Source organism: Geotrypetes seraphini, chromosome 2 (assembly GCF_902459505.1).
Source record: "Geotrypetes seraphini chromosome 2, aGeoSer1.1, whole genome shotgun sequence".
NCBI classification, from domain to species: domain Eukaryota; kingdom Metazoa; phylum Chordata; class Amphibia; order Gymnophiona; family Dermophiidae; genus Geotrypetes; species Geotrypetes seraphini.
In genome coordinates, this window is record NC_047085.1 from 479,934,731 (window position 1) to 479,961,646 (window position 26,916).

At 41.2% G+C, this 26,916-nt stretch overlaps 1 protein-coding gene across 10 annotated transcripts in view; it reads right to left on the bottom strand.

Moving 5' to 3' along the window:
- Positions 1-26,916, bottom strand: part of CRHR2 (corticotropin releasing hormone receptor 2) — a 403,216-nt gene that overhangs the window by 64,399 nt on the left and 311,901 nt on the right. For all 10 annotated transcript variants that reach the window (XM_033931750.1, XM_033931757.1, XM_033931754.1 and 7 more), the window contains one exon: positions 12,104-12,221. In XM_033931750.1, coding sequence (XP_033787641.1) covers positions 12,104-12,221 — 118 coding nt within the window. The remainder of the gene's footprint in view (positions 1-12,103; positions 12,222-26,916) is intronic.

Genomic DNA, 26,916 nt, shown 5'->3' on the forward strand with positions numbered 1-26,916 from the left:
AGCCGGAGCCAGGTCAGGTTTTCATGACATCCACAATAAATATGCATGAGATAGATTTGCATCTCAAGAAGGCAGTGCATGCAAATCCATCTCATACATATTCATTGTGGATATCCTGAAAACCTGACCTGCCTGTGGCTCTCGAGGACCGGAATTGCCTACCCCTGACCTAGCTCAATGGCTAGTATAAATGCTCACTGTTGTCACTTGTATGTGTACTGAGAGTATTCTTCTCAATTTAATTGCACTAAAGCCCAAATTCTATAAACAGCGGCTAAAGTTAGGCGCCGACTTTGAAGGCGCCTAACTAGAGAGGCGCCTATCTAAATTGAATAACAAGCTCAATTAAGCTTTTTAATCAGAATTGATTGAAACACAGGCGCCTATCAAGAAAGCGCGATTCTGTAACAAGGCGCCTCTAAAACTTTAGGCGCCCTTCAAAAAAATAGGCGCTATGCATATTAGGCGTGGGCGTGGCTACATGTTAGGCGCCTTGTTGCAGAATCGCTGCTCTTAAGCGTGCTTAAACGCTCAGCTGGGCGCCTAACTTTTAAGTGTGCCTAGAGCGGGCCTATTTACTAGGCGCCTCTAAAATAGGTGCCGCTCAGCGCGATTCACTAAACAGCGCCCAATTGTGCTTGAATCGCGCTGAACGGCGCCTAATTAGATGCCTGACTTTTAGGCGCTGCTTATAGAATTTGGGCTTAAATGCTCCGACGCTCATAGAATTCCTATGAGCATGGAAGCATTTAGCACTCAGGGCTGTGGTAGAAACCTCTACCACGACTTAGTAAAATAGGACCTTAATAACATCTCTTTGTGCAACAATTATTGTTATGCTAATTATACCATCACCACTTAATTAATATTGTGTGTCACACTAACAACTTGTATAAATGCGCTGTCTCACAAATATATATCCTTGCATAGGTATTCTAGAGAAAAACAGGGGTCTCAAGTGCTCCCAGCCAGAGGCTTGAGGTATACTTCAAAGCCACTGACTGATACTGTGAGCTATCATCGGTCCCGTTTATGTTCTCTATACCAATGACTAATGGTTTTTATATTTACATTCTCTTCTTACGTTTTTACGTTCTTTTTTATTTTTTTAAAAAGTATTTTACTAAATCAGTTCTTTTGCCGGTCTGTACAATTCAAAATTACTTAGCTTTTTTTCTTCCTCATTAACTCTTTATTATCCCTCTCATTAACTCATTAACTAATTATACCATCACATCTTCAGGACCCACCCCAATATAATAATCATCTAATTGCAACCCTCCTTAACTATATAAAAGACCCATAGCATTCTGACTCTCCTTACTATCCATGTTATAGCGTTCATCCACAAATCAAATGTTTTCAGTAAAAAGTCACGTTTTCAATCTTAAATAATAAAATGGTAAGTGCACATGCGCACTCGCGCCGCGTGTTCCCTGATCCCATTTCTGTCGGGGTGTGGCGGCACGAGTGCGCTTGCGCACTTATTACCTCACAACAGCCTCCCTGCTCTCCACCTAGCACTGCTTTCAAAGGGCCCGGTCACCATGATCGATTCCACAAGCCGGGACCGCAGCCAGCCGCCGATTGCCTCCACAGCGCCTCTTTCCTTCCGTCGATGGCGCCGAAGCCCCGGGTCGAGGAGAGCCCCATGCGAGTGGCGGTGCGCGTCCGATCCTTGCTGCCCACCCTCCCACCGTGACACAAACACAAACCTCCGGCCTGCAGCAGCTCCACAGCCGCCGATTGCCTCCACAAACCCGCGAGGGGAGGAGGGAGAGGGCTGAGGCTGTCCCGCTGGTAGCATGGCCCCGATCCCCTTGCGCCCGCTCTCCGCCCCACTGCCGAGCTCTGGAGCGAAGAAGCAGCGGTCCGGCCTGGCCCGCTGAGAGGGAGAGCGGCGCTGGTACCGGGGAGCTCCTCACCAACCTGTCCCGCCCCAAATAAAAAGATCAATTAAAGGGCTGTTGCTGGATAAGGTGAGCAGGGATGGGGTGGTGGAGGACACGGGGGAGGAAAAAGGAAGAGAGAAAGGGTGGTGGTGGACAGTCAAGGAAAAAAAAAGAAAGACAGAAATACAGAAAGCGGCTAAGGAGAGAGAAAAAGAAATAAAACCATACACTCACACATATATTCTAGCACCCGTTAATGTAACGGGCTATAAGACTAGTAGTTTAAGAAAACCTAAGTAACTTTCCATCGATTGCAATTCAATTGGTAGCTTATTCCACGTTAGTCCCAGCATAAGAGAATGCTCTTTTCCATGTTCCAGTCAGTCAATCTCATTTTATCCAATGAAGGTAATTGAAGCAAGTTCTTCTCAGGTGAATGCGGAACAGGTGTTGGAGCATAGTTACTCAATTTATCTGGCAAATACTCTGGGACATTCCACTTCAAAGCTTTAAACTCCAAACAAAATTTTTAAAGTAATTTTCCTGTAATAGGCAACCAATGCAAATTAATTAATATAAGTGTAACATGGTTTGATTTTTTTTCCCCAGTTATCAATTTGGCACTAGTATTTTGCATTAGTTGCAATCTTGCTAAACAATTCTTACTTAATCCATTGTACAAGGAATTGCAATAGTCTAATTGACTACTTATTAAAGCATACACAATCTTTACCAAATTAGATTAATTCAAAAATGGTCTTAGTTGTTTAATAAACTGCAAATGAAAAAAAAACAACCCTTGCCCACCATACGTAGTTGAGATTTAAAATCCAAAGAACTATCACAGTGAATCCCCAAGGTCTTTTCTACCGTTATCAGATTCATGTCATTATTCTGAGGCATAGACCATAATGGCCTGTTCTGATGCGGTACCCACATTGCTACTGATTTTTTTCCACATTCAACACTAAATCATGCTCTCTAAACCACTCATACAATTTTTCATTAACCTCTTTCAACACCATTTCTTGATTTTCTTTCACAAAAATCAACTGGATATCATCTGCAAATAAATGAAACTCGATATTCCAACTTGCCAAAAATGCAGCTAATGGAGCCAAATAGAAATTGAACAATAGGGGAGATAATGATGAACCTTAAAGGATTCCTCTCTCTAAAACTTCTCTCACTGGCCAACTGTCCATCCCATTTAACTATTTGACACCTGTCTTTAAGAATTAAACCAGGCTAAAACAGTAGACACCCCAATCCCACCTCCTTAAGTAAGTCAAGAAGCTTTCTATGTGACACTGTATCAAATGCTGCTGTTAAATCTAGTCGAACCCATAATATGAGCCTTGGTCAGCTTTTACTAGGATATTATCCACAATATCAACCAATAGTGATTCTGGACTATGGTGCTGTCGGGTATCCAGATTGTCCACTATGCAACAACCTATTTTGGTCTACATATTCTGATAACTGATTCAATACCACTTTTTCTAGAATTTGTGTCAACAAAGATAAATTTGAGACCTGTCTGTGCATACTATAATCTCCCTTTTCTACTTTATCAACTTTTGGAACAGGGGTAATAACTGCATTTTTTAAATTGGGTAGGTACTCATCCCCTCTTCAGTGATGAATTCACGAACCCTCCCACCCTCCTTTTATAAAGCTGTAGTGTGTTTTTTAGCACCGGCCAAGGTGGTAACAGCTTCAACGCTCATAAGAGCGTCAGAGCTGTTCCTGCCGCAGCTGGCGCTAAAAACCACGCTAGGGTTATGTAAAAAGGAGGGGTGGGGGGTAAATGAACAACGAAAGGAATCAAAACCTCCTTCCACTGTGACAAATATTGATAAGGAATAAGATCTAAAGAAAGAGCAGAGGAATGAATTGTATCGAAAAGTTTATCAATCTGATTTTGATGCTTCTATAAACTCAGTCCAATTATTCTCAACTCTTTCAAAACCCACTAACAACCTCAGACTTAAATACCACACTCTTTAAATTATCATGTTTTATTTAAAAAAAAAAAAAAATCAGCAAAACCTTTACTTGTCAGATTTGAATCCACTTCTAAGACTCTCCCAACACCCCTAAGATCTTTAACAATTTTGAACAACCGATGGGGATTGTTGGCAGACTCCGCTAGCTTCTTATTAATAAATTCTTTCTCACTAAACTAAACTAAACTAAGCCTTAGGTTTATATATCGCATCTTCTCCACTGAAGTGGAGCTCGACACGGTTTACAGAGTTTAAAAAATATGGGAAGCGAGAAGAGAAAGAGTTTACAAAGCATAAAAAGAGGGGATGTAATCAGGAGAAGAGATTATTATATGCTAGAGAAAAGCCAGGTTTTCAGTTGTTTTCGGAATAGTTGGAGGGAGTCCAGGTTCCGCAGCGGGACAGTGAGGTCGTTCCAGAGGCCGGTGATTTTGGAGAGGAGGGATCTATCCAGTTTACCTGCGTAGAGGATGCCGTGTAGAGAGGGGAAGGATAGTTTATGTCTGTGGGCAGATCTGGTGGTAGTTGGTGTCGGGGCGAGGAAGGATAGAGGGATTAGGGGCGGAAGGATGCCGTGAATGATCTTGAAAGCCAGGCAGGAGCATTTGAAATGAATTCTGGAAAGTACTGGGAACCAGTGAAGATTGGTAAGTAGAGGGGAGACGTGGTCATATTTGCGTTTAGCAAAAATCAGCTTAGCCGCAGTGTTCTGGATAAGCTGGAGTCTGCGAAGACTTTTTTTCGTTAGGCCTAAGTAGATGGCGTTACAATAATCGAGTTTGGATAGGATGATGGATTGTACAAGGACGGTGAAATGCTTTTGGTGAAAATAGGATCTAACTTTCCTCAGCATGTGGAGGCTGAAAAAACAGGATTTTGCCAGGGAATTCAGGTGATCGTTGAGGGAAAGGGAGGAGTCGATAGTATGCCAAGGACCTTGCTTGAGAACTCAAGGTGTAGAGCAGGGCCCGTGGGTAGGGTGAAGAGGGCGGGCAGGTGGGCTAATTTTGGGCCGAGCCAGAGTAATTTTGTTTTTGATTCATTTAATTTCATCTGTACTGAGAGGGACCAGGCATGAAGTCTCATTATGCATGATGTGATGTTGTCTTGGAGGTTTGTAAGGTTTGGATCTGTTTCCAGGAGGATGAGGATATCGTCTGCATATGTGTAAATTGTTTCAAGGGGGGATAGTTTAAGGAGCTTCAGGGAGGTCATATACATGTTGAAGAGAATAGGGGATAGGGGAGAGCCCTGTGGAACACCACAGGATGGTGTCCACGAAGCGGATTTGGAGCCGTTTGTGTTGATAATAATACCTGCTCTGAGCCCAACATTTTCTCTTTAACTCATCTGATTTTTTCGCCACTGCCTCTGTACCTAACTAATGTCTTTCTTCAAAAAACCCTTGATGAAACCACTTTTTTTTTTTTTTTTGCTGAATTTGCTGAATCTACCCAATATTCTTCAAAAATCTCAGCCTTAACTAGGGGCTCCTTTTACGAAGTCGCGTTAGCGGGTTTAACGCGCCCGACTTTTCATCACACGCTAACCCCCGCGCTAGTTGAAAAACTACCGCCTGCTCAAGAGGAGGCGGTAGCGGCTAGCGCGGCCGGTGGTTTAGCACACGCTATTAACGCGCGCTAAACCGCTTTCGTAAAAGGAGCCCTAAGTCTTCTAGAGAGTCAAACCAAGCACTTCTTCCACCTCCAACTCCCGACAGATTGGCATCAAAGCCAAAACCTTATTGGGGACTAACAATCAATTATTGTCAATAATTTGGATTTGTGCTTGGATCTTGCTAAGCACTGTTTTATAAAGATCTGCACACAAATTTTATAGCATACAACTCAAAAGGGGGCATGAGCAGGACAGGTGTGTTCACAAAAGATGTGCACAGTTTTACTGCACACCGAAGATCAGCACTAGAAAGTTGCACCAGGTCAGAAATTTTGATTGTCATTGCCCATCCCCAAATTAATTTAACCCATACCTGCCAAGATCGATTCTATCTCCTCCATCTCACGTGAATCAACGCTATAATTGACTTGCTTGTAGCCCTCTGTTTTCTCCCAACCCTAACAGCCTCCTGTGATTTTTTTAGATGGTATTCACTATTTGAACTAGTAAGTATTCCAAGCCTCAGTCTGCTATTCTCTGGGTATACCAAGCCTCATTTTGACACTTCAATTGCCTTTTTGTACGTTCCAAGTTGACTACATCCCCATGGGAATCCCATGGCAACTTCTTCCATCCTCGCAGGAATAATATGGTAACTTATTTCATATCTGTGGGAATCCCGTGGAATTTCTTCCATATCTGCGGGAATCCTGTGGCTTTTGTGGGATTCCCACAATTCCCATTCCCATGCAGCTCTCTCATCTGCACCTAACTTATGTAGCAGAATTTATATCAGGAAATCCTAGCATCCTGATTTTGGCGCGGAAATTGGCTTCAAGCTCTATTCTATAAATTCGGAGCACAGTCTAAAGAATAGAGCTGTAGGCAGATATTTTTTGGCACCTAAACTTTGAATGGCATTTACTGAATCTAGTCCATTGTGACTAGCATAATGGAGGAATCAAGTGCTCCTTAACCACAAGCATATCTTTATTTTATTTACTGTCTTAAAATGAATATGAAACTCTCCATGGGGGGGGGGGGTCTGAAAGCTTGAAAAGAAGTGTTTAAAACTAGCAGTTATCTGTTAAAACTGAAGAGTGATAAGAATTTCTGTCTGCCACTTAGCTGACTGCAGGAGATTTGTATCTCTAATTTATAGTTCCTTGAACCAATTAGAAGGCTACAAACATAATTAGCTAGTAATTAGCTCTTAAGAAATTGCCTGAGACATCCCTAGAGGGTAACCTACCAATTACAACATTGCAAAATAATAATACAAATTAAATATTACCATAACCTAACATATAACTTAGGGGAACTTAGAATACATATTCCAACTCCCATAAAAACATAATGGCAAATAAAGGCCAAATTGCCCATCTAATCTATCCATCCGCAGTAACACCAATATTAAGATGCAGGCAGTACTCCAGCAGCAAGATGGGGGCTATCCAGTCTTTTGCACGGAGTGCCACATGTTTGCTTATCTCCCAGTTGGTGAGAGGTCTTATGTGTGTGCTCGGTGTAAAGAGCTCCTAGCACTTAGGGAACAGGTACGATCTCTTGAGGCTAGAATAGCAGACTTGGAGGAGCTAAGTGAGACAGAGAGGTACATAGAGGAGACCTACAAGGACTTTGTAGAAAATTCCTACCTCCAGTCTGGCAGCTTCTGTGCTGTTTCGGAGGAGGAAGGTCTTCTTAAACAAGATCACCCTGGTGAAACAGGATGCAACCCTGTAGCCAGGACCTGCCCTCCAGGGGATGCAATATCCTCTTGCACCGAGGATGTGTCTCCAGGGGCTTTTGTACAAGTGGGAAGGATTAGGACAGCTGTTATAGTGGGAGATTCAATCATTAGGGCATATAGATAGCTAGATGGCTGAGAATTGTCTGGTCACTTGCCTGCCTGGTGCGAAGGTGGCAGACCTCACACATCACTTAGGCAGGATTTTAGATCATGCAGGGGAGGAGCCAGCTGTCTTGGTACATGTAGGTACCAATGACATAGGAAAATGGAGGAGGTTGGTTCTGGATGCCAAAATTTAGGCACTTAGGTAGAAAGCTGAAATCCAGATCCTCCAGGGTAGCATTTTCAGAAAGCATTTTCAGAGGCAGGCAGAGCTCTGAAGTCTCAATGCGTGGTTGAAACGATGGTGCAGGGTTGAGGGATTTAGATTTGTTGGGAATTAGGCTACCTTCTGGGAAAGGGGGGGGGCCTATTCTGAAAGGATGGACTCCACCTTAATTGGGATGGAACCAGGTTGCTGGCGCTAACGTTTAAAAAGGAGATAGAGGAGCTTTTAAACTAAGATGGGGGAAAGCCAATAGTCACCCAGGAGCAGATGGTTTGGTGTGGAGTATCCTTGAAGGATACTGTTAAATCAGAACATTTAGGGAGTCCCAATAGAGAGAAAGAGCATTTCAGTTCTCTACCACTCTCTTCTTCACCCAGAGAGTGGTAGAGAACTGGAATGCTCTTCCGGAGTCTGTTATAAGGGAAAACACCCTCCAGGGATTCAAGACAAGGTTGGACAAGTTCCTGCTGAACCAGAACGAACGCAGGTAGGGCTGGTCTCGGTTAGGGCACTGGTCTTTGACCTGGGGGCCACCACGTGAGCAGACTGCTGGGCGTGATGGACCACTGGTCTGACCCAGCAGTGGCTGTTCTTATGTTTCAAAAATGAGGAAAGAAAGCCAAGAGTGCTTAAGAGGAACGCAGAGTAAAGTTGTCAAGTTATCCCTGTCATTTTCTCAGCAGCCTGCAGATACAAGGAAAAAACACAATTTGAAGTGTCTGTATGCAAATGCTAGAAGCCTAAAAAATAAAATAGGACCGTTAGAGTATATAGCACTGAATGATAAGGTAGATACAATAGGCATCTCAGAGACCTGGTAGAAGGAGGATAACCAATGGGACAAATTATATTACAAGTATAAAGTAGCTCAAATTGGAGGGGGGGGATTGCACTATATGTTAAAGAGGGATATGAACCAAATAAAATAAACATTCTACATGATATGGATAGCAGTGTGGAATCCATATGGATAGAAATTCTATGTGTGAAGGGAAGGAATATAAAGGTAGGGTTATACTACAGTCTCCCGGGACAGAATGAGCAGACAGGTGAAGAAATGTTTTCAGTGATTAGGAAAGCTGGCAAATTGGGCAACAGTATAATAGGCAATTTCAGTTACCAACAGTTAATACAATCTTAATCGCATATAAAGAAAAGAGGAAACTGTTGCCTAACAAAGCAAACTGCTTTAGCACCACAAAAGTTTCAAACCCTCACTAACAATCCAAATGTTGGGAGAAAAAAGGGCCTCAGATGGGCTTCATGGACCATAAAAACTGCCAAAACTAATTTCTATAATATATCTTCCTGGTTCTTGAATATATACGGTGTAAATATACAAACTTTCAAATACAAAAATCCTGAAGCCTGTGAAAATCAAAACAGCACAATGCAGGCAGTTCCTCCCTATAATCGACACAGCAGCAAACCCCCCCCCCCAAACCCCTTCCCCCCTTAGCTTGCTCTGAAGTGGAGCCGTGCTCCATTGAATCCTCAACGGCGTCTATACCACAAGTTTCAAGTTTATTTAAAATTTATTATACTGCCCACTCGAGCCTTCTAGGCGGTGTACAAAAATGCCATAAAAATATGCCAATTAAAATGCAATATAATAAAAACAAACCGAGGGAAAAGACAATTTTAAGAACAAAGACGAACAGGAATTAAAGGGAAGAAGGGATTGGAACTACAATTGATAGAAAGAAAGAGAACACTTAAGGAGAAGAACAAGAGGAAGGGGAATTGTAAGTAGAAACCTTTCTTAAATCTAAGTTGGCCTTAAAAGGATAGTTTAAGTTTCAAAGGCGTCAAGGAAAAGAAATGTCTTTAGCTTCACCTTAAAATTGATAAGTGTTGGATTTTCACGCAAGTAGTTAAGGATACTGTTCCAGAGAAAAGGGGCGTTAACGGAAAAAATTGTAGCCCTCATGTTTCAAAGAGGGAACAGTGGGAAGATTATGAGCAGAAGATCTTAGGGTCCTAGTTTGATTATAGGGGATAAGTAAATTATTAATGAATTCTGGCTGCTTATTTTCTTTAGTTTTAAAGGTTAGTAATAGAATTTTGTAGGTGATCCTATGCTCTATTGATAACCAGTGAGCTGTATATAAAAGAGGAGTGACATGGTCATATTTTTTTCCGTGAAATAAAATTTTTACTGCAGTGTTTTGAACCATTTGAAGTCTTTTTATTTCCTTTTTTGTAATGCCCTTAAGGAGGGCATTGCAATAATCTATGCAAGAGATAACAAATGAATGAATTAAAATATTCAGGGACGCGGGCTCTAAAAATTTTGCTAAAGCTTTAATCATGCGTAACCGATAAAAGCAATGTTGAACCACTATTCTCCTTTTCTTCAAAATGGCAATGGAGAGATCCTACAGGGTCATCCCGGTTTTGTCAATCCTCCACTTGTAAATCCACAGTACGACTGGAGCAGCACAAACAGCTGCTGGGTGACATTGGGTCACTGGCACACCAGAGAAAATACTTCCTGCATTAGCTTGCTCCTCCCCTTGGGGGGGGGAGTGATTACTGTTTCAATAGTGTCACCCACAGTCTAACAAACCAGCTATAGGGGGGAGGGGGATTGTTCTCCTAAAACTGTCCTTATGATATATATCTTTATTTTCCTATTTCTTTGTTCTTAGATCATATATTTTGTGGATTAAATAATTAATTATGATTTCTTAGAATGTTTTTGTGTTGTATTGGCTGTATTGTATTGGCCGACAATGAGTGGAATTTTTCATCTCTAATCTGTATTCACTCCGATTTACTTTTTATATTTTGAAAACTTGAATAAAAATTTTACAAAAGATGAATTGAGGCAAAAGCAAGACAATGAACAAAACATAAAACAAGAACAAAAGAACCTAACATCAAGGAAAACAAAACATGGCCTCAGAATACTGTGAATAAGATTGGTGGAAAATCAAATCACATCATGGAGAACACAAAAATAATGGAGTTTAAAAAAATCTGTACAATCCATAAAGCCACTGGCTGTGCAAAGCGTTCGAGTTCTGGGGCGTTCGGATTCCGAGGTACCACTGTATATAATTAGATTAACTTGTCATAAGATAGGGTAAAAGGAGACAGTTAGAATTGTAAATGGACAAAACGATGACCACTACGTTATCGGGTGGAGGGGGCATAAGCAACATTTACACCACGGTTTAGGGCAAATACATAAAAAACTAATAGACCAACCAACCCCCTCGTTTACTAAGGTGCGCTAACCGATTAGCGCGGGCTAAATGCTAACGCATCCTAGATTAACATACACGTGTTAGCGTTTAGTGCACGCTACATCGATTAGCATGCGCTAATCGGTTAGCGCACCTTAGTAAAAGAGGGCCTAAATCTCACTGACTCCAGGAAGCAAAACGGCACGCATCTGGACAGTTATCACCTCACAGCTTATACCTCCAGCCTCAGGAACGCAACAGAGTGCAATAAGACATACATATTACATTACATTAGTGATTTCTATTACGCCATTACCTTGCGGTTCAAGGCGGATTACATCCAAACTAAAAACAAGAATTACATTTCAACTTTGAAGTAATAGAATAAACGATGAGATAAAGTTTTAAGGGATAATTATGGGTTTTAGATAATGTTTGGTAATTAGAAAAAAATTAGAGAGTACTAAGGGTTTATAGAGTGTTGGATGTTGGGTTAGGATTGTTGTGGTTTTTTGAAGAGTATGGTTTTAATTTCTTTCTTGAAGGTTTTGTAATCTGTGGATGAAGATAACAGAGTGGTGAGTTGTTTGTCCAACTTAGCTGCTTTGGAGGCCATTAAGTTGTCATAGAGTTTTTTTCGTTTGACATTTTTGGATGGTGGGTAATAGAATAGTGAATGGGTTCTTCTGAGGAGGATTGATTTAGTCTGTTATTCCAGTAAATTGGGCTTTCTCCGTTGATAGCCTTGTAAAGTAAGCAGTAGAAACACACACATACAATGTGCAGGGTGTTCGGATTCCAAAGCAGAGTTCGGATTCTTGGGCACAAACATACATATACAGTCAAACCTCAGTTTACGAGTGCACTGCAAAGCTGTGTTATTCTGTGGTGTTACAGATTCGGAGCAACAGTTTGTTCGTTTTGCTTTAGACCATTTGAGACTATTTGATACCCAAAGACTCCTAAGACTCCTGATGCAGGCCGGGTGGCCGAAACATGATCATGTCGAGTCGTTGAGTTGCTTTGGATGTATGAGCTAATTTGGATTAATAAAGACCCTTGGATTTATCAGATGAGTTGAAAGACACTTTTTTGTGCACCAATCTGATTGGACATTTCCACTTTGCTCTTGCCCGCACAAACATACATATACAGTCAAACCTCAGTTTACGAGTGCTGCGGTTTGCGAGTGTTTTGCAAGATGAGCAAAACATTCGCAAAATCTGCGCCTCGGAAACCGAGCTTGACTCGATTAATGAACGCGCCCCCCCCCCCACGTCCCCCCCTTGGCACCCCAGCTGTACATTTGCCTTTACCTCATTACTTTCATGAATATTGTGATCAATCATTTGAAGTAAGAACCACATCAAATTCCTTAGTATAAATGTTGTGATCAGGTTCCAGTGGATAATATTTCGAAGGCATCGGATGCTCCTAGAAACATAAAAAGGGGAAACTGGTTTTAAAATGGGGGGATTCATTGACACTTTGGTATCCTCATTAAGTTTTATATATGGTGTAAAAATATGTTGGTTATTGGTATGCAGAAAAAAAACACCCCACTAGTGACTTTTGGTTATGTTTTATAAACAATTTAATTCAAAAGCATCTTTTTACAGTAACAATATGTTCCATTCTTGGGAGGGAATGCAAATTAAAGGAATTTTTTTGCATTTTAAACATTGTTTTAACTTGGTTCCAGGCGCAACATCACAACAGAGAATCCACAATGTTAATCTGTGTTCTGGAAAATGCAAATACAAATTAAACTGTCATCCATGAATAATAAATGAATAATACATTAATTACCTCAATTAAATTGAAAGTTGATAAATGCCATAGCTTAGCTTGCTTTACCGCTTCTAAAGACTATTGCTTTTTAACACATAACCTCTTCTCCTTAAAAATGTGACATATTACATATATGTATAGAAAATGTATCATCTTTTTTTGGGGATGGGAAGGGTTACACAAAAACTTCCATTGAAAAGGGTAAAGCAAGCTAATCCGCAACATTCAGGTGTGTGTATGTAATCTACAAAATAATTTGAAACATATAATCTTCTAGATTTTTCATATTATTCATCAGCAGTATGGGGTAATCCTATAAAGTTGGCATCAGCATTTAGGCACCAAGGCCTGGATTCCCTATATGGCACTGATATAAGCGGCTATCTAAAAAGCGGCCACCAATCAAGTGTCAATCATGCGACAGCACCATATAGAGAATCACACTGCCGGGAAAGATAAGCACCAGAAATGTAGGCCGGGGTTTTCCAGGTCTTCATTTTTGGCGCCTATCTTCGTCGTGAATCATGCCTACATAGGAGCTTTATGGCGCCTAATGCCACTTCTGGCATTAACCAGGTTAGGTGTTAGGTGCTGGGAGGCACAATTCTGGCATCTTTTCTTTTGACGCAGGCAGGTGCTTTAAAGTTATTTGCCATTTCAAACAACGTTTCACTATTAAAATTTAGGCGCTGGCAGGGTGCCTACTGGCGCCTAAATTAAAGTGTCGTTTGTAGAATTCCCCCCCCCCCCAAGTACATGCATAAATGACCTCATTACGTGCATACATATACATGAAAATGCCAGTAATCCATCCCACACTACGAGTATTCTGTAACTGCACACATCTTCAAGTCACGCGTAGTTTGCAGGTGAGCATTTACATGGCCAAATTTTGAGTTTAACCTTAGGCAGGTAGCTTAGAAAACGTTCAGTTACACATGTTATCTCCTGAATGCAGGTGTAAGTGCTCAAGCCTAGCCACATACATATGCATATACCAGTGGTCTCAAACTCAAACCCTTTGCAGGGCCACATTTTGGATTTGTAGGTACTTGAAGGGCCTCAGAAAAAATAGTTAATGTCTTATTAAAGAAATGACAATTTTATAGTTTATAAATCTTTCCTTTTGGCTAAGTCTTAATAATAATAATATTGTCATTTATAGCTAAAGAGACATATGACCAAGAAACTGTTTTATTTTACTTTTGTGATTATGATAAACATACCGAGGGCCTCAAAATAGTACCTGGTGGGCCGCATGTGGCCCCCAGGCTGCGAGTTTGAGACCACTGGTATATACCCAGTTAAGATAGTATTCTTTAAAGGTAAGCAGGTGTCTATTTTCCTTTACAGATTAGGCTCTACACAGGCACTCCTTCTTTGACTACTATTGAGTAAGAACATAAGGTTAAAATAGAATGGAGCGGTAGAACCTGTGACAGGTCCTGTATATTGTATTGTAATTTACTATGTTTTACATTGTAAGCCGCCCTGACGGTTCTTCCTAGGACGGGATAGAAAATTTTAAATAAACTTGGAAACCTTGATAATATCTTTTCCAGTAGATAAAAAATGGTATGCTGAATCAAGGGTCTTCCATTGGCTCCCGCGAGTCCGTTGCAGGAGATACTGATCATAGTTCTCAGCACCTCCTCCTTCTTCTTGCTCTTTGCTGCTCCCACTCAGTTAGTTTCAAAGTTGGCGAAAGCCCTACAGAAGAGAACAGGAGAAGGAGAACGGGGATACTCTCCCAACAGGAACTTGATCTACTCATACAAAATAAGACAATGCTCACAGACAGGTCAAGGAGAGAAAAGGAACAAAGTTAACTCTTGTTAACAATAAGCCAGAAGGAACTGCGGAACTCAGGGACAACCCCCTACGGAACTATATACACACAATATACAATTTCTTCAAACAATGACAGCTGGCAGAAAGTTCAGTGACAGCCTCCAAGCAGCAAATAGTCCAGGCAGGTGCATCGATAATGATGGGTGTGGGTGTGGGGTGGGGGGAAGGGGTCAGCAGCTTACTATCCCTAACTACTGAAAAAGATATTATCAAGGTAAGAACCTAATCTCTTTTCCAGTGCAAAAAATAAAAAAATCCAACAACCACTCTGCAAAGACATTGAGGCCAACTCCCATAACGAACACAGCTCACTCCAATCACACCCACAATCACACCAAAATCCAACAGTATACCTAGTGTGGAATGCCCCAGGGCTATGTTGACTTCATTGTCCTTCGGGCTATTCTACAGTCATGCACTGCCCCTCGTGGTCCTATCCTTATTTTGTACATCTTTTTGTGTTCCATAATTCAGGAGACCTGTCAGGCTGATAGTTTGCACCTTTTATAATGGTACGTTAGATAGATTGTGAGCCTACCGGGACAGAGAGGGAAAATGCTTGAGTACCTGATTGTAAAAACCGCTTAGATAACCTTGATAGGCGGAATATAAAATCCTAATAAAACTTGAAAAACTTGTCTGTGTGTGGTCACAAGGTGTCACGAAATAAACTGCACTGGTGTACATATGAAGTAAAATACCTGGGTTTTGTCCTGTCTCATGGTCAGAGGAAAATCTGCACTTTCCGCACTGCTGCTGTTCTGGGTCTGCCCTGCCCAGCTACCAAGAAAGACATGCTTACTTTTCTTGCTATGATTGGTCACTGCCGCCAATGGATCTCTGCTTGTTCCTTCTATGACCAGATTCTGAGACAGACCCTGGTTTCTGAAATGACTGCTCTTATCAGATGGACTTATGAAATGTTGGACATTTAAGATGTGCTTTGGTTTCTAGCTCAAGTCTGGGTTTTCCTGCTTATGCCCACATGTTTTATCTCTTTGTTTGGGACTATTGTAACACCATGAAGGGAGAACATGGCGGTAAGTTATGCTCTGTTACCTTTTTTTCTATAGTCACTCCTGTTCAAGAACGCCCTGGCTGCTTGTGCTATGGTGGTAGAGATGGTTACTCCTCTGACCCTTGGTCACTCCATTACCCTTCACACTTTTCACGATGTACAAGCCCTTCTTTTAAATGGGCTCCTGGGTCTCACGGGTGAACAGGATTCTCTTCCTCTCTTTTTTCACAGCTTCAGTCCTTTGTTACCCCCCCTCTGAACTTGATGCCTGGCGTTTGGCAGGTGCCCAAAGCCGCCCTTTTGGACGGACTTTGGTGCAAAGAGGGGAAACCCTGGATACCAGCTGCTAGCTCTCTCTTATTCATTGCCCAATATCATGGTATTGGTTATCGTAGTGCTCGCTCAACATTTTAACTTCTTGCTAGTGATATTTTCATTCTTGACCTTTTGCTCCTTGATACAGAGATATATAGTTCGATAATTACAGCTGGCACATTTGTGAATTGAAAACAAATTGGAAAATACAATTCCTTTCTAGTGTTTTAGCTGAAATTAGGATGTTGCTAATTTAAAATGTTTTGTCCGGATTTATACATAGCCATCCCAGATCAGTTTTGGCACAGATATTTCTAATGTTTTCCAAGGGTCCTCTTTATCACTGCAGAGATAGAGACGCTCCAAAGAGACATTAGCTTTATGCCTTTTTCCAAATATGAGATGGTTATGATATACATTATTTGTAGTTTTGGTTTTTTTATATCAATGTGTTTATTTGCAGAGTTAAATTCAGCCCTGCACACTTGACAGATGGAGTAATAGCTCCACGCTTAAAACTTTATGTTTTGTCTGTGTCATGTCTACTTGTTTTAGTTTAGTTATGTACCCCAGGATACATAACATTGGCCATTTTTAGAGCTCTTTTTCCACTTCTTACTAGTCTAACTGCGCAATGTTCTTTTACTTATAGCTTTTATATTCTGAATATAGTTTAGTTAGGGGTTATATGTTTAAGAAAAAGTTTTACTTTATACAGCGTTTATTTCGTGGTGTTCCCTACATATGATCCATTCAATATACATTTCTGAATACATTCAGTACATCAGTATGGTCTCTCTGAAGTACATAATAAGTTATATGCAGCACGAAAAAAAACATATCCTTTTGGATTGTTCAATTAAGAACCGTAAGTAACTGAGTATTGTCTCTCTTTTGCCATAGCTATGCTAAGTAAATGAATTGGTATTGTTACATGTTGCCACATTCAGTACAGGCAACATGGTCTCTTTCTCGTTTTCTATTTCTTATTTGGATCACATTGGAGTACAGCTGCTGAATGATATTTGGAATGCTTTTCAAGCATTTCTTTTCAAGTATCTCTTTCTGTATGCACAGACATCTGGCTGCTCTCCCTTTGAGATTCTCACGGGATGACCTTTCCCCGCCCCATGGGTAGATTTTCCCTTGATACAGGAGGAATACGTCCAAAAGCTAATTGAAATATTAGGGCTTGTTCAAAGAAACGTGTCTTGCACTTCTCCTTTCTCTCCACAGATTCCTACCCATTTTTTCCAGCCTGGTGATTGTCCAGAAGCTTTCCAAAGATCGGAAGCAGATGGATTTCCCCTTTGGCCTTCCCACTACTGTGATCGCTGTGACCAGGCCCGCTGCACTCACTGAGGAGTTTCCTGTATGGATCCACGCAAGTTGCTTGAAGAGGGTTAACCTAAAACCCCAGAAGCAAGTCTTCCCTGCGCAGATTTCACCTCCTCCAGTGGAACAACATGATGATCTCATTGCAGCATTCTACCAACTTTATCATTCTCTTACTGGCAATGTTGCTGCTAGTTTTTCTCCCTGTATGGATCATTTCTAACTGGGTCTACAGGGATGATGTGTTTTGGGTCCACAACACTTTCTGCCCATACCCATCTGTAAATGACACTTCTGCTGTAAACAGCACCCCCGGCACCTCTTTGCGAACACACGTTAAGCTGAACTACTCCCTCGCAAAGGCTGTCCTTCAATTGGAATCCAGAAAGACAGACAGTATACTACCTTATGGTATAATTCCAGCAGTGTGCAAGTTGCCACCTTCTCCTTTGAGTATTGTGACATTGTGGACTGTTCATCAATTGATATCCCAAGGCTGTGCCATTGGTCCTCAGAGATTCCTAAAAACTAAAGACATATGTATATATATGTGTTACTGACTCACGTTGGGGGGGATAAGTGTGCATTCTGGGGAGCAGTAGGGTGGAATATTGATACTGACTGGGTTTATAAATCAGAAAGTACTCTGAAAAAAGTGGACCAAAATGGTAAATCATTGTTTACTTGTATGACCTTTTATAAGGTTGGAAACTGTTATAGGAAAAGTGTTCCTGCACAAATTATTAAGCTTTCTCTTACTATTGACAACCCTAGACCTACTGAGGAAGGTATGTACATTATGGACATGTGGTTTAAGGGTGGGTCTAGCTATCCGACCCATCAGTTTTCTCATGGGATCTACCTCCTCTAATTTTATCGATCCCCTTTGTGCACTGTGGTGTTCTAAATACCTTTGTTGCCAGGACAGCAAAAGCTTGATATTGCTGTTACCATCTATAAGGGTAATAAACATGTCATGTTTCTAATCTGACACAGGGTAGTTTTGTAGGTATTTTACCCCCAGGTTATTGTTCTGTCTTGGCTCATAGGTATGCCCCATTGTTGCTGCATCAGATTTGATATTTACTGGCTTTATGGAGACTTTTGGCTCTCTGTTAAGCTACCCAGCCAGCGGATAGGCCAGTGCACTTTAGCTAAGGTTACCATGCTCCTGCATATTTTTCTGAAAGGCATCCTTCCTATTCACATGGTTTTTCCTCTTTTCTGTCTCGATATAAATCTGATCATATGTATACATAGATGCTATAGGGGTCCCAAGAGGGGTCCCAGATGAATTTAAGGCCCGAGCTCAGGTTAAGGCTGGGTTTGAGTTCCTTATTCCCTTTATTACTATTAATAAGAATGTTGATCGGATTATTTAAATTTATTATAATCAGCAACGCTTTGTGAACTATTCTAGGGACGCCTTGCAAGAAGTATTACTTATCAATTAGGCTCCACTTCTCAGATGGTTTTCAAAATCATATGGCCCTAGCTATGATTCTAGCTGAAAAATTCTTCCCAGTATTTTAAGCTGTTGTACTTTTCTTTCTGACAATATAGGTCCTACTATGGACATTCAGAAATTAGTAGACCTCTTTGCTGAGCTCAAATGTAACTCTGATTTATCTAATTCTTGGGATCAGCACTTTAGTTGAATGTAGGGTTGGGTAAAAGAACTTTTTATTGTTATAATCTCTATTATTATCTGCACTCTTGTCTTGACTGCTCATGTACTGTGTTATTTGTATTACAGCTCCTAAAAAAACCCTTCCTCGAGAGACATATCTAGAGTATCACTCCCTTCCAGCTCATGCTGTGTATTTATGACGTCATTTTCATGACGTAAGAGGGGATTGAAGGGACACGTATCAAGTCCTTAGGCCATGTTTTCCAGCTGTAAGAAAGCCAGACTCTGTTTGTCTTTCCCTCTTTGAAAATACTACAAGGACATGTATGTTTGAACAGAGATGTTGTGAAGTGAATTCAATTGTTTTGTTAAGCCGTATTTACAGACAGATTTAGATTAGAAGCTCTGCTGGTTAAGGCTTTTTCTGACCTTTTGGAATCCAGCCAGAGATAGAGGAAAATGCTGATGTCTTTAAAGTTTCATGTGACCTGTATCCATATATGGTTTGTGTTTACGTTACATGCTGACACATGCTGACAACACTGATTCATGAATGATATAAAAGATGTGAAGCTCATAATAAAATTTGGATATGTTTGGAGATCATTTCTGGCCTCTACAATATGTCCCCAGATGCATCTGACTTCCAAATGACAGAGACTCAGAAAGTATGGGGCAGGAATTGGGACCTAATCCTTTTCAACAGGGGAAATACTTTTAAAACCAATAGGGGGAAATATTTTTTCACTCAGAGAATAGTTAAGCTTTGGAATGCATTGCCAGAGGTTATGGTAAGAGCGGATAGCGTAGCTGGCTTTAAGAAGGAAATTGTCCAACCCTTCTTAAAACCAGCTACGCTATCCGCTCTTACCATAACCTCTGGCAATGCATTCCAAAGCTTAACTTAAAAGTATTTCCCCTGTTGAAAAGGATTAGGTCCCAATTCCTGCCCCATACTTTCTGGTCTTCTTAGAGGAAGAGATGCGGGACCATGGGAAGGCTGCGCAGCTGGTTACTCTCTAGCTGACTCATAAGATGTGCTAGTACCATCAACACAAGCTTGCCAGAGCAAATTCACAAAGTCAGACATACAGGGAGAATCCCCTTCAAGATGAGGGTTAGAGCACTTTCTTTTCGATTTGGGACCATCAGCACCCTTACCAGTTACTGGCACCACATTCTAGGACTTCAAGAGGCTAAAATCATCCCCCAACCACCCCAACAATCTATTGGCAGGGGGCCTGATGCTAGAGTTCAAATCCTTGCATGACATGGTGCCGGGCTACGTCTCTTAATAAGATGCTCAGAGGCTAAACCTGAGGTTCCCGCCTCCCTATCTTACATGGTGGAACACACAGCACAAGGATGCTCTTCCGGTGCCCAACTGGAGAAACTTCACATGAATTCATGACATTGGAGCCTGAGGACTCCATCCCTGGAGGGTAGAATAAAAAATGAATTTTTTAAAGGAAGTTTGAGAACCCAGAATTCAAATTGGAAAAAATCCAAGATGGCCACCACCAGGATTTCCCACTGAAAAAACGGTTGTAGCACCACCAGAGGATCTCTAAAACCAGCGATTTTAGGAGTGGAAGAACAAGGCTACATCAAAATATAACCACAATAACAGCAAATTCAGACTCCCCCACCTCTGAACTGCCCCATGGGCTGTGAAAGCCTTACTCACAGACCAGACACTGAAAAGAAGTGCTGTAGCCTGTCTCAGATCCTGTAAGAGTAGCTGGAAACTGGAGAGGACTTCTACCACCAGGAAAGCCGCCTCTTTTGAATCTTTGGCTACCAGTCGGGCCACTGTCAGACTGAACCTCAATCCCCGGGTTCAGAATCCAAATGGCACGAGGAAGGGGGGAGGAAAGTGCAGCTGATACCATGTGCACTTTGAAGAAATGTAATTGGTGTCTGTACATCCTGCACTAGCACTCCTGATCAAGTCAAGGAGTGAGCAAACAGTAGGAGAAAACCCAGAGCTCCACAGTTCAAGCAGGCTGGCTGAGCAGATCCCTGCAGTATCCACCTGTCAGCTGCAGACCAAAGGCTGCTCCTTTCACGCAGGCTAGGCAGTCACTGGAGCTTCACTGGAACATGAAATCGCACGCAAAAAACAACAAAGAAGACCAAGCAGATCAAAGTTGCTCCTGCAGGCTTGCTTGTAGAAGAAATAACTGATTGAGGACAGCAGAGAGCAAGGAGAAGGAGGAGGTGCTAAGAACTGTGATCACTATCGCCTGCAAAGGACTCAAGGGAGTGGATGGAAGACCCCTTGGTTCAGCATACCAGCACTGAAAGTCTTACTATAGGGTAACTCAGCAATACATCTGATTTACTGGGTAGTGCTTACTAAGAAAAGAGCAACTTTCACAGCAGAGAATTAGATAGAAGATCCATTGAGTAAGCTGAGCCACTGGCGTACTAAGCAGATTGCCCTGGGCACCAGCACCTCTCCTCTTCCCCCCACTCATGCACTTTTTTCCATCCCCCCCCCACCATACCTCTTCAAATCTTGTGTCTACGGCCCCAGTAACCAAAGTCAAGAGCATAGGTGACAACACTCTGAAAGGCTGTTTTCAACTTCTGTGAGAGGCTGCATCCCATAAGAAAGACATTCCAAGTAATAACCTAATTGCAAGTAATATCATTCTAATACAAGAGTTCACTTTTTTGTACAGTTACTCACAAACAAGAATAAATCTCAAAAGCATTGACAAGGCCAGTTGATGTGCAGAGACAACTTTATCACAGCTTTGGTGATTGCATGCATTACAATGGTTATTAGAGAAATTATGTTTCCAATGCATAAGATCCTTGGGAACAGAAACTATCTTTTTCTGAACTTTACATCATTTTGTCTCATGCGAAACTAGAGAGACATTTTAACAATCGAGATGAAACTGCTTACATAAGGATGTACATGTAAATGATTCAGAAGAAGAGCTAATAATCTCAGTGATTAAACTGACCTCCGGTCTCCAATGCTGGTATGAATCTGAATGCAAACGGAGAAAAAAAGGTTTCCAGTCAGTTCACCATAAGACAAATTATCTCTAGCTAGAAGGCAACTTCAGAATCACGATTGTAATTAAAAAAACATAAAGGGAAATAAAATTAATGCATCCCAGAAGTACTTAGGATTCATACATATATTCAATGATTATACATCATGATTCTGAAGTTAGCAATGCTCTCAATGATGCCATAATGATCTGTTTTGTAAATTTATTCTTTTAAATAGATTGATTTTTAGTGATTTTGATTGGCTACGGTCTGTTGATGTCAATCACGTCATTGGCGTGCATAAAAAATGACACTGGAACGCTTGCATTTTTTTAGTTTTGGTTTTTTTTTTAGTGTTTATGATATCTTCATTTTTGGAAAATTAGCAATTTAAGGTTGGTAGAAGCCTGTGATTTGATATTTAGAATAAGTTTTAATAAATTTGAAGTTTTTAATGTCATGTTTAATCAGATCGATTTTAGGCAGTTTTGATTGGCTATTGTCCGTTGACGTCAATCACATCATTGAAACGCATAAAAATTGTGCTGGAACGCTTGGAGGGGCATAATAAAAAAAACCTGTCTAAGTCCCCTTTTGGCCTAGGCCCTAAATGCTGAAAGTAGAAGCAGGGGAAATGTCCATTCTCAAAAAAAAACCCATCCAAAATGAGGGGGTTTTTTTTGAGAATGGCCTACCTCTACGTTCAGCTGTTTAAATGCCCTGACCACCACTAACAACACATTACCAACCAAAAAACAGCCTAAGTCCCAAACGCCCAAAACTAGACCTGTTAAGTGAAGAAGGGGGATGGGGGGGTCGCCGGGGCAGGAGGGGTTGGGCTCCCTCCTGCCTAGATCTGATCGGGGAGGAGGGGCTGCATCAGGGCAGGAGGGGTTGGGCTCCCTCCTGCCCAGATCTGATTGAGGGGATGGGGGGCTGTGTCGGGGCAGGAGGAGTTGGGCTCCCTCCTGCCCGTATTTTAGTGGGGGTGAGGGGGGGTCGCGTCTCGGCAGGAGAGATTGGCTATCTCTCCTGCCACGATAGCGATCCCCCGAACTACTGCCAACCGTGATCGTTGCGGTGGGGGGTGGTCAGGTTGCCTGGGCCGCTGAGCTGATCATGGCAACCGCGATCAGGTTAGCGGCCCCTTTTTCGGCACTTATACCTGTTTTGACTTGGTCTAAGTCAAAACGTATAAGTGTCGACTAGGCAACCTGTTAACACTTTTAGTTATACCTGCTGTATGACTATGTCTAGCTTGGTCCACCTCCCACCCTTTCCCCTCATCTAAAAGCAACTCTTTTGCTCTATGCGTTTAGAGGCAGGGGAAAGGCCTAAGCTTGTTTTAGATACATCTAAAACCAGCTTTGATTATCGGTACTTGGATGATCTGGCTTTTTGATCGTCCAAGTACCGATTTAGGCCACTTTTTAGACTTTTTTTTTTGTTGTTATGAGCCCCTTAGTGTTTTTGAATTATTTTAGCATCTTTTTAGTGTCTATGAGAGTTTTACTTCTAGACAAATAGTGATTTAAGGTTGGCAGAGGCTTGTGTTTTGATATTTATAATCGTTTTACATATTTGAGTTATGATTATTATGTTTCAGTTTGTTGCACATTATTGAGACAATTTTAACCTTTAACCTCTGAAGCCTGGGTTTATAAGTGGCTGTTCTAACATGGCTGACATTTTGGACACTCTTGCCTGGTTGTAAGGAGAGAGGAATATTTTTTGTACTGCCAACAGTAAGTACTTAATTTTTTTCAATTTTCAAGTCATGTTTTAAGTTTGATCTCCTTTTATACTCATTTTCTTTGTGATAAATTTAATCACTTAGATTGGGAATCTAGATGAGATATACCTTTGGTTATCTTCCAGGTTACTTTGGATGCACTTTTAGTTAATAAGGGAAAGTTATGTTAAACCCTTATTGGTATGTATTTTATTGTTTCAGTTTACACATTTGCATGCAGTATTTACACATTTACATGCAGTATTTGGAACCAACACCTCTCATTAGAAGAACAAAACAAGGCTTGGAATACCTTAATATTTAAGCTCCTAGAAAAATTAGCACCTCTAGTCACTCGCACCATAGAACACCACCTCGTAAAAAATCCATGGTACACTACGGAACTAACACCCATTAAAAAATAATTAAGATCACTTGAAAGGAAATGGAGACACGATAAAGCCTCTACCACCCTAAATAACTATAAAGAACAAGCAAATTACTACAAGCTTAAGATAAATCAAGCAAAAAAAAATTATTACACTAGATGCATCTCAAATGCCAAAAACAGTTATGTCCTATACTCCATAGTAAAATCCCCGACATCAAACACACAATGCAATACAACAGACGATAAACAACCTACAGCCCAAGAACTCACATAACACTTTTCAAACAAAATAAAAAGCATAAGGAAACAATTACTACAAAATTATACTAACTCCAATTCCTCCACACACGAATCCATTTTCAAAATGTTCACACTTATTCATTCCCACAATGGCAGACATCCAGCGCATTATCCAATCCTTGAACAGAAAAGGCTCATGCTCAGATATGATTCCCCCTTTCGTGCTAACGTGATACTTCACTACATAAAATGATCACTACAAGCTTAACATCCGGTATACTTCCTAAAAACTGGAAAGAGGCAACACTCCACCCCAAAAATCAAAGATTACAATGGAAAACTTTCCTTTTCAGAGATGCTTCTGACATATGAACCTTATTTTCAAAGCTTCTTCTCAGACAGGACTGCCTTCGCCTTTTCTGCTAACCTTAAATGTCTTACTTTTCTATATATTTGATGGAGTTCTCCTCCCTTAACCTCCCGTTTCATTTTCATCAGTCAAGGTCTACAAGTATGTACAACCCCTAATTATGAATCTATGGGCTCCTTTTATCAAGGTGCGATAGGCGGTTAAAGTGCGGAATACTGCGCATTCAATCGCCTGCCGTGCTAGTCGCTAACGCCTCCATTAACGAGGCGTTAGTTTTTTTGGCTTGCTGCGGGGGTTAGCGTGTGATGAAATGTCCGACGTGCTAACCCCCATAGCGCGCCTTTGTAAAAGGACCCCTATGTATTCCACTTAGAAGATAAGCAGAATAACAAATACAGCATTAAATAAATTTGGAAACTTGGATAATGATATCAGTATCAAACAACTGCATGCAGCTTTTAAGCACATATTGGTATTATTGTACCAATTGTGCGTAGTTTTTTAAAATTTCTATTTGTAATATAGGGGTCCTTTTACTAAGGAGCGCTAGCCATTTTAGCATGTGCTAAATAGCGCGCGCTAAACGTTAACGCGTTCATTATAGTCTATGGACGTGTTAGTGTTTAGCGGGCACTAATATTTAGCGTGCAATAAAACGGCTAGTGCACCTTAGTAAAAAGACCCCACAATGCTGCTGTGAACACTTTTTCTTGATTTTTTAATATATAGCACTACCAGTTTAATTCATTGGTTTTATTACTTATGATTTTATTTTATTTATATTGTCTTATTTTGACTTTATAGCAGGGCTGCCCAAGTCCGGTCCTCGAGATCTACTGGCAGGCCAGGTTTTCAGGATATCCACAATGAACATGCATGAGAGAGATTTGCATACCAAGAAGGCAGTGCAGGCAAATCTCTCTCATGCATATTCATTGTGGATATCCTGAAAACCTGGCCTGCCAGTAGATCTCGAGGACTGGACTTGGGCAACCCTGCTTTATAGCTTTTACCCCAATGCAGCCTGAGGGCGAAACATGGCCATGTTGGGATAGTGACCAATAAATTGATTATAAGTCTGTTGGTTTTCCATTTGCTTGTTCCAAGTTTTAGCAATATACCAACACTTTTCTCATTATCCCCAATCTTTCAATCAACAAAGCACAGAGAAAAGTTTTCACTTACCCAGAGAAATGTCCCCTTCTCTCAGTGTCTGCAGTGAGACCTGGATTCTCTAAGTGGCGTCATCAACGGCAGCCAATCTCATGTCAAACATGCAATGGTGTCGTTTAGAGAATCACACCTCTGGCAAAGATAGTCCAGGGTTTACAAGGCCTACATTTCCAGTGCTTAACTTTGATGTGAATTGCACCTCCAATTTGAATATGAGTCTTATTGCTGTGTTTTGTATGAGCTGCAGCTTGTGAATAAGGGTGATGTTGATACCTATGTAAATGGAGTTGCAGTAATCTATTTGGGACAGGATCAGCATCTACACGAGCAGGGCAAAGTGCTGTTGATGGCAGTATGGTCTGATGAGTCTCAGTTGTCTCATAGTGAAGAAAGTTTCCCTCCAGAGGTTGGAGATTTGTAGCTCCATTGATAATGTGGAGTCCAAAATACAGCCCTGAACTTTGGAGAATTTGTCTACTGCAAAGGTATTTTTACCTGTTTGGAGAGTGATGTTTGTTGGAGCTGTCTAATGTGGTTTTAGATGCATTTAATTTTAGTTTGTTGCCCAGGTTTTTATTCTATGTTGTTTGAGATTTTTTTGGATTGTATCAGATCGGTTGCTAGTAGTTAATATCGCCAAGTGAGCTCATAAATAGAGGGGAGAGTGGAGAGCCTTGGGGTACCCCACAGAAGGCCTTCCAGCTGTTAGAAAAGGCATCATCTTTCTTAATGAGGTAATTTTTTTTTTAATGAAAAAAATCTTTAAACCAATTTAGAGCGGTATCTGTCACTCATATATCAGAGAGCTTTGTTAGAAGGGGATGGTGATCAACTGAGTCAAAGGCAGTGGAGATGTCGAATTAGAGAAGAACTGCTTGCCGGCCTGTGCTTAGTAACTATTTGATTTTAGTGATCAGGATTAGAAGGAAAAGTTGTGTGTTGTGCTGCAGTCGAAATCTGAATTGGGAGGGATGCAAAGCACAGTTACTTACCGTAACAGGTGTTATCCAGGGACAGCAGGCATATATTCTCACATGTGGGTGACGTCATCTACGGAGCCCCGGCGCGGACAGCTTTTCAAGCAAACTTGCTAGAAGTTTCAAGTTTGCACACTGCACCACGCATGTGCGTGCCTTCTGCCCACTAGAGGGCGCATCCCACCTCGTGGTCCTCAGTTCCATAACTAGCTTAGAAGCCATCCCCGGGGAGGTGGGCGGGTTGTGAGAATATATGCCTGCTGTCCCTGGATAACACCTGTTACGGTAAGTAAC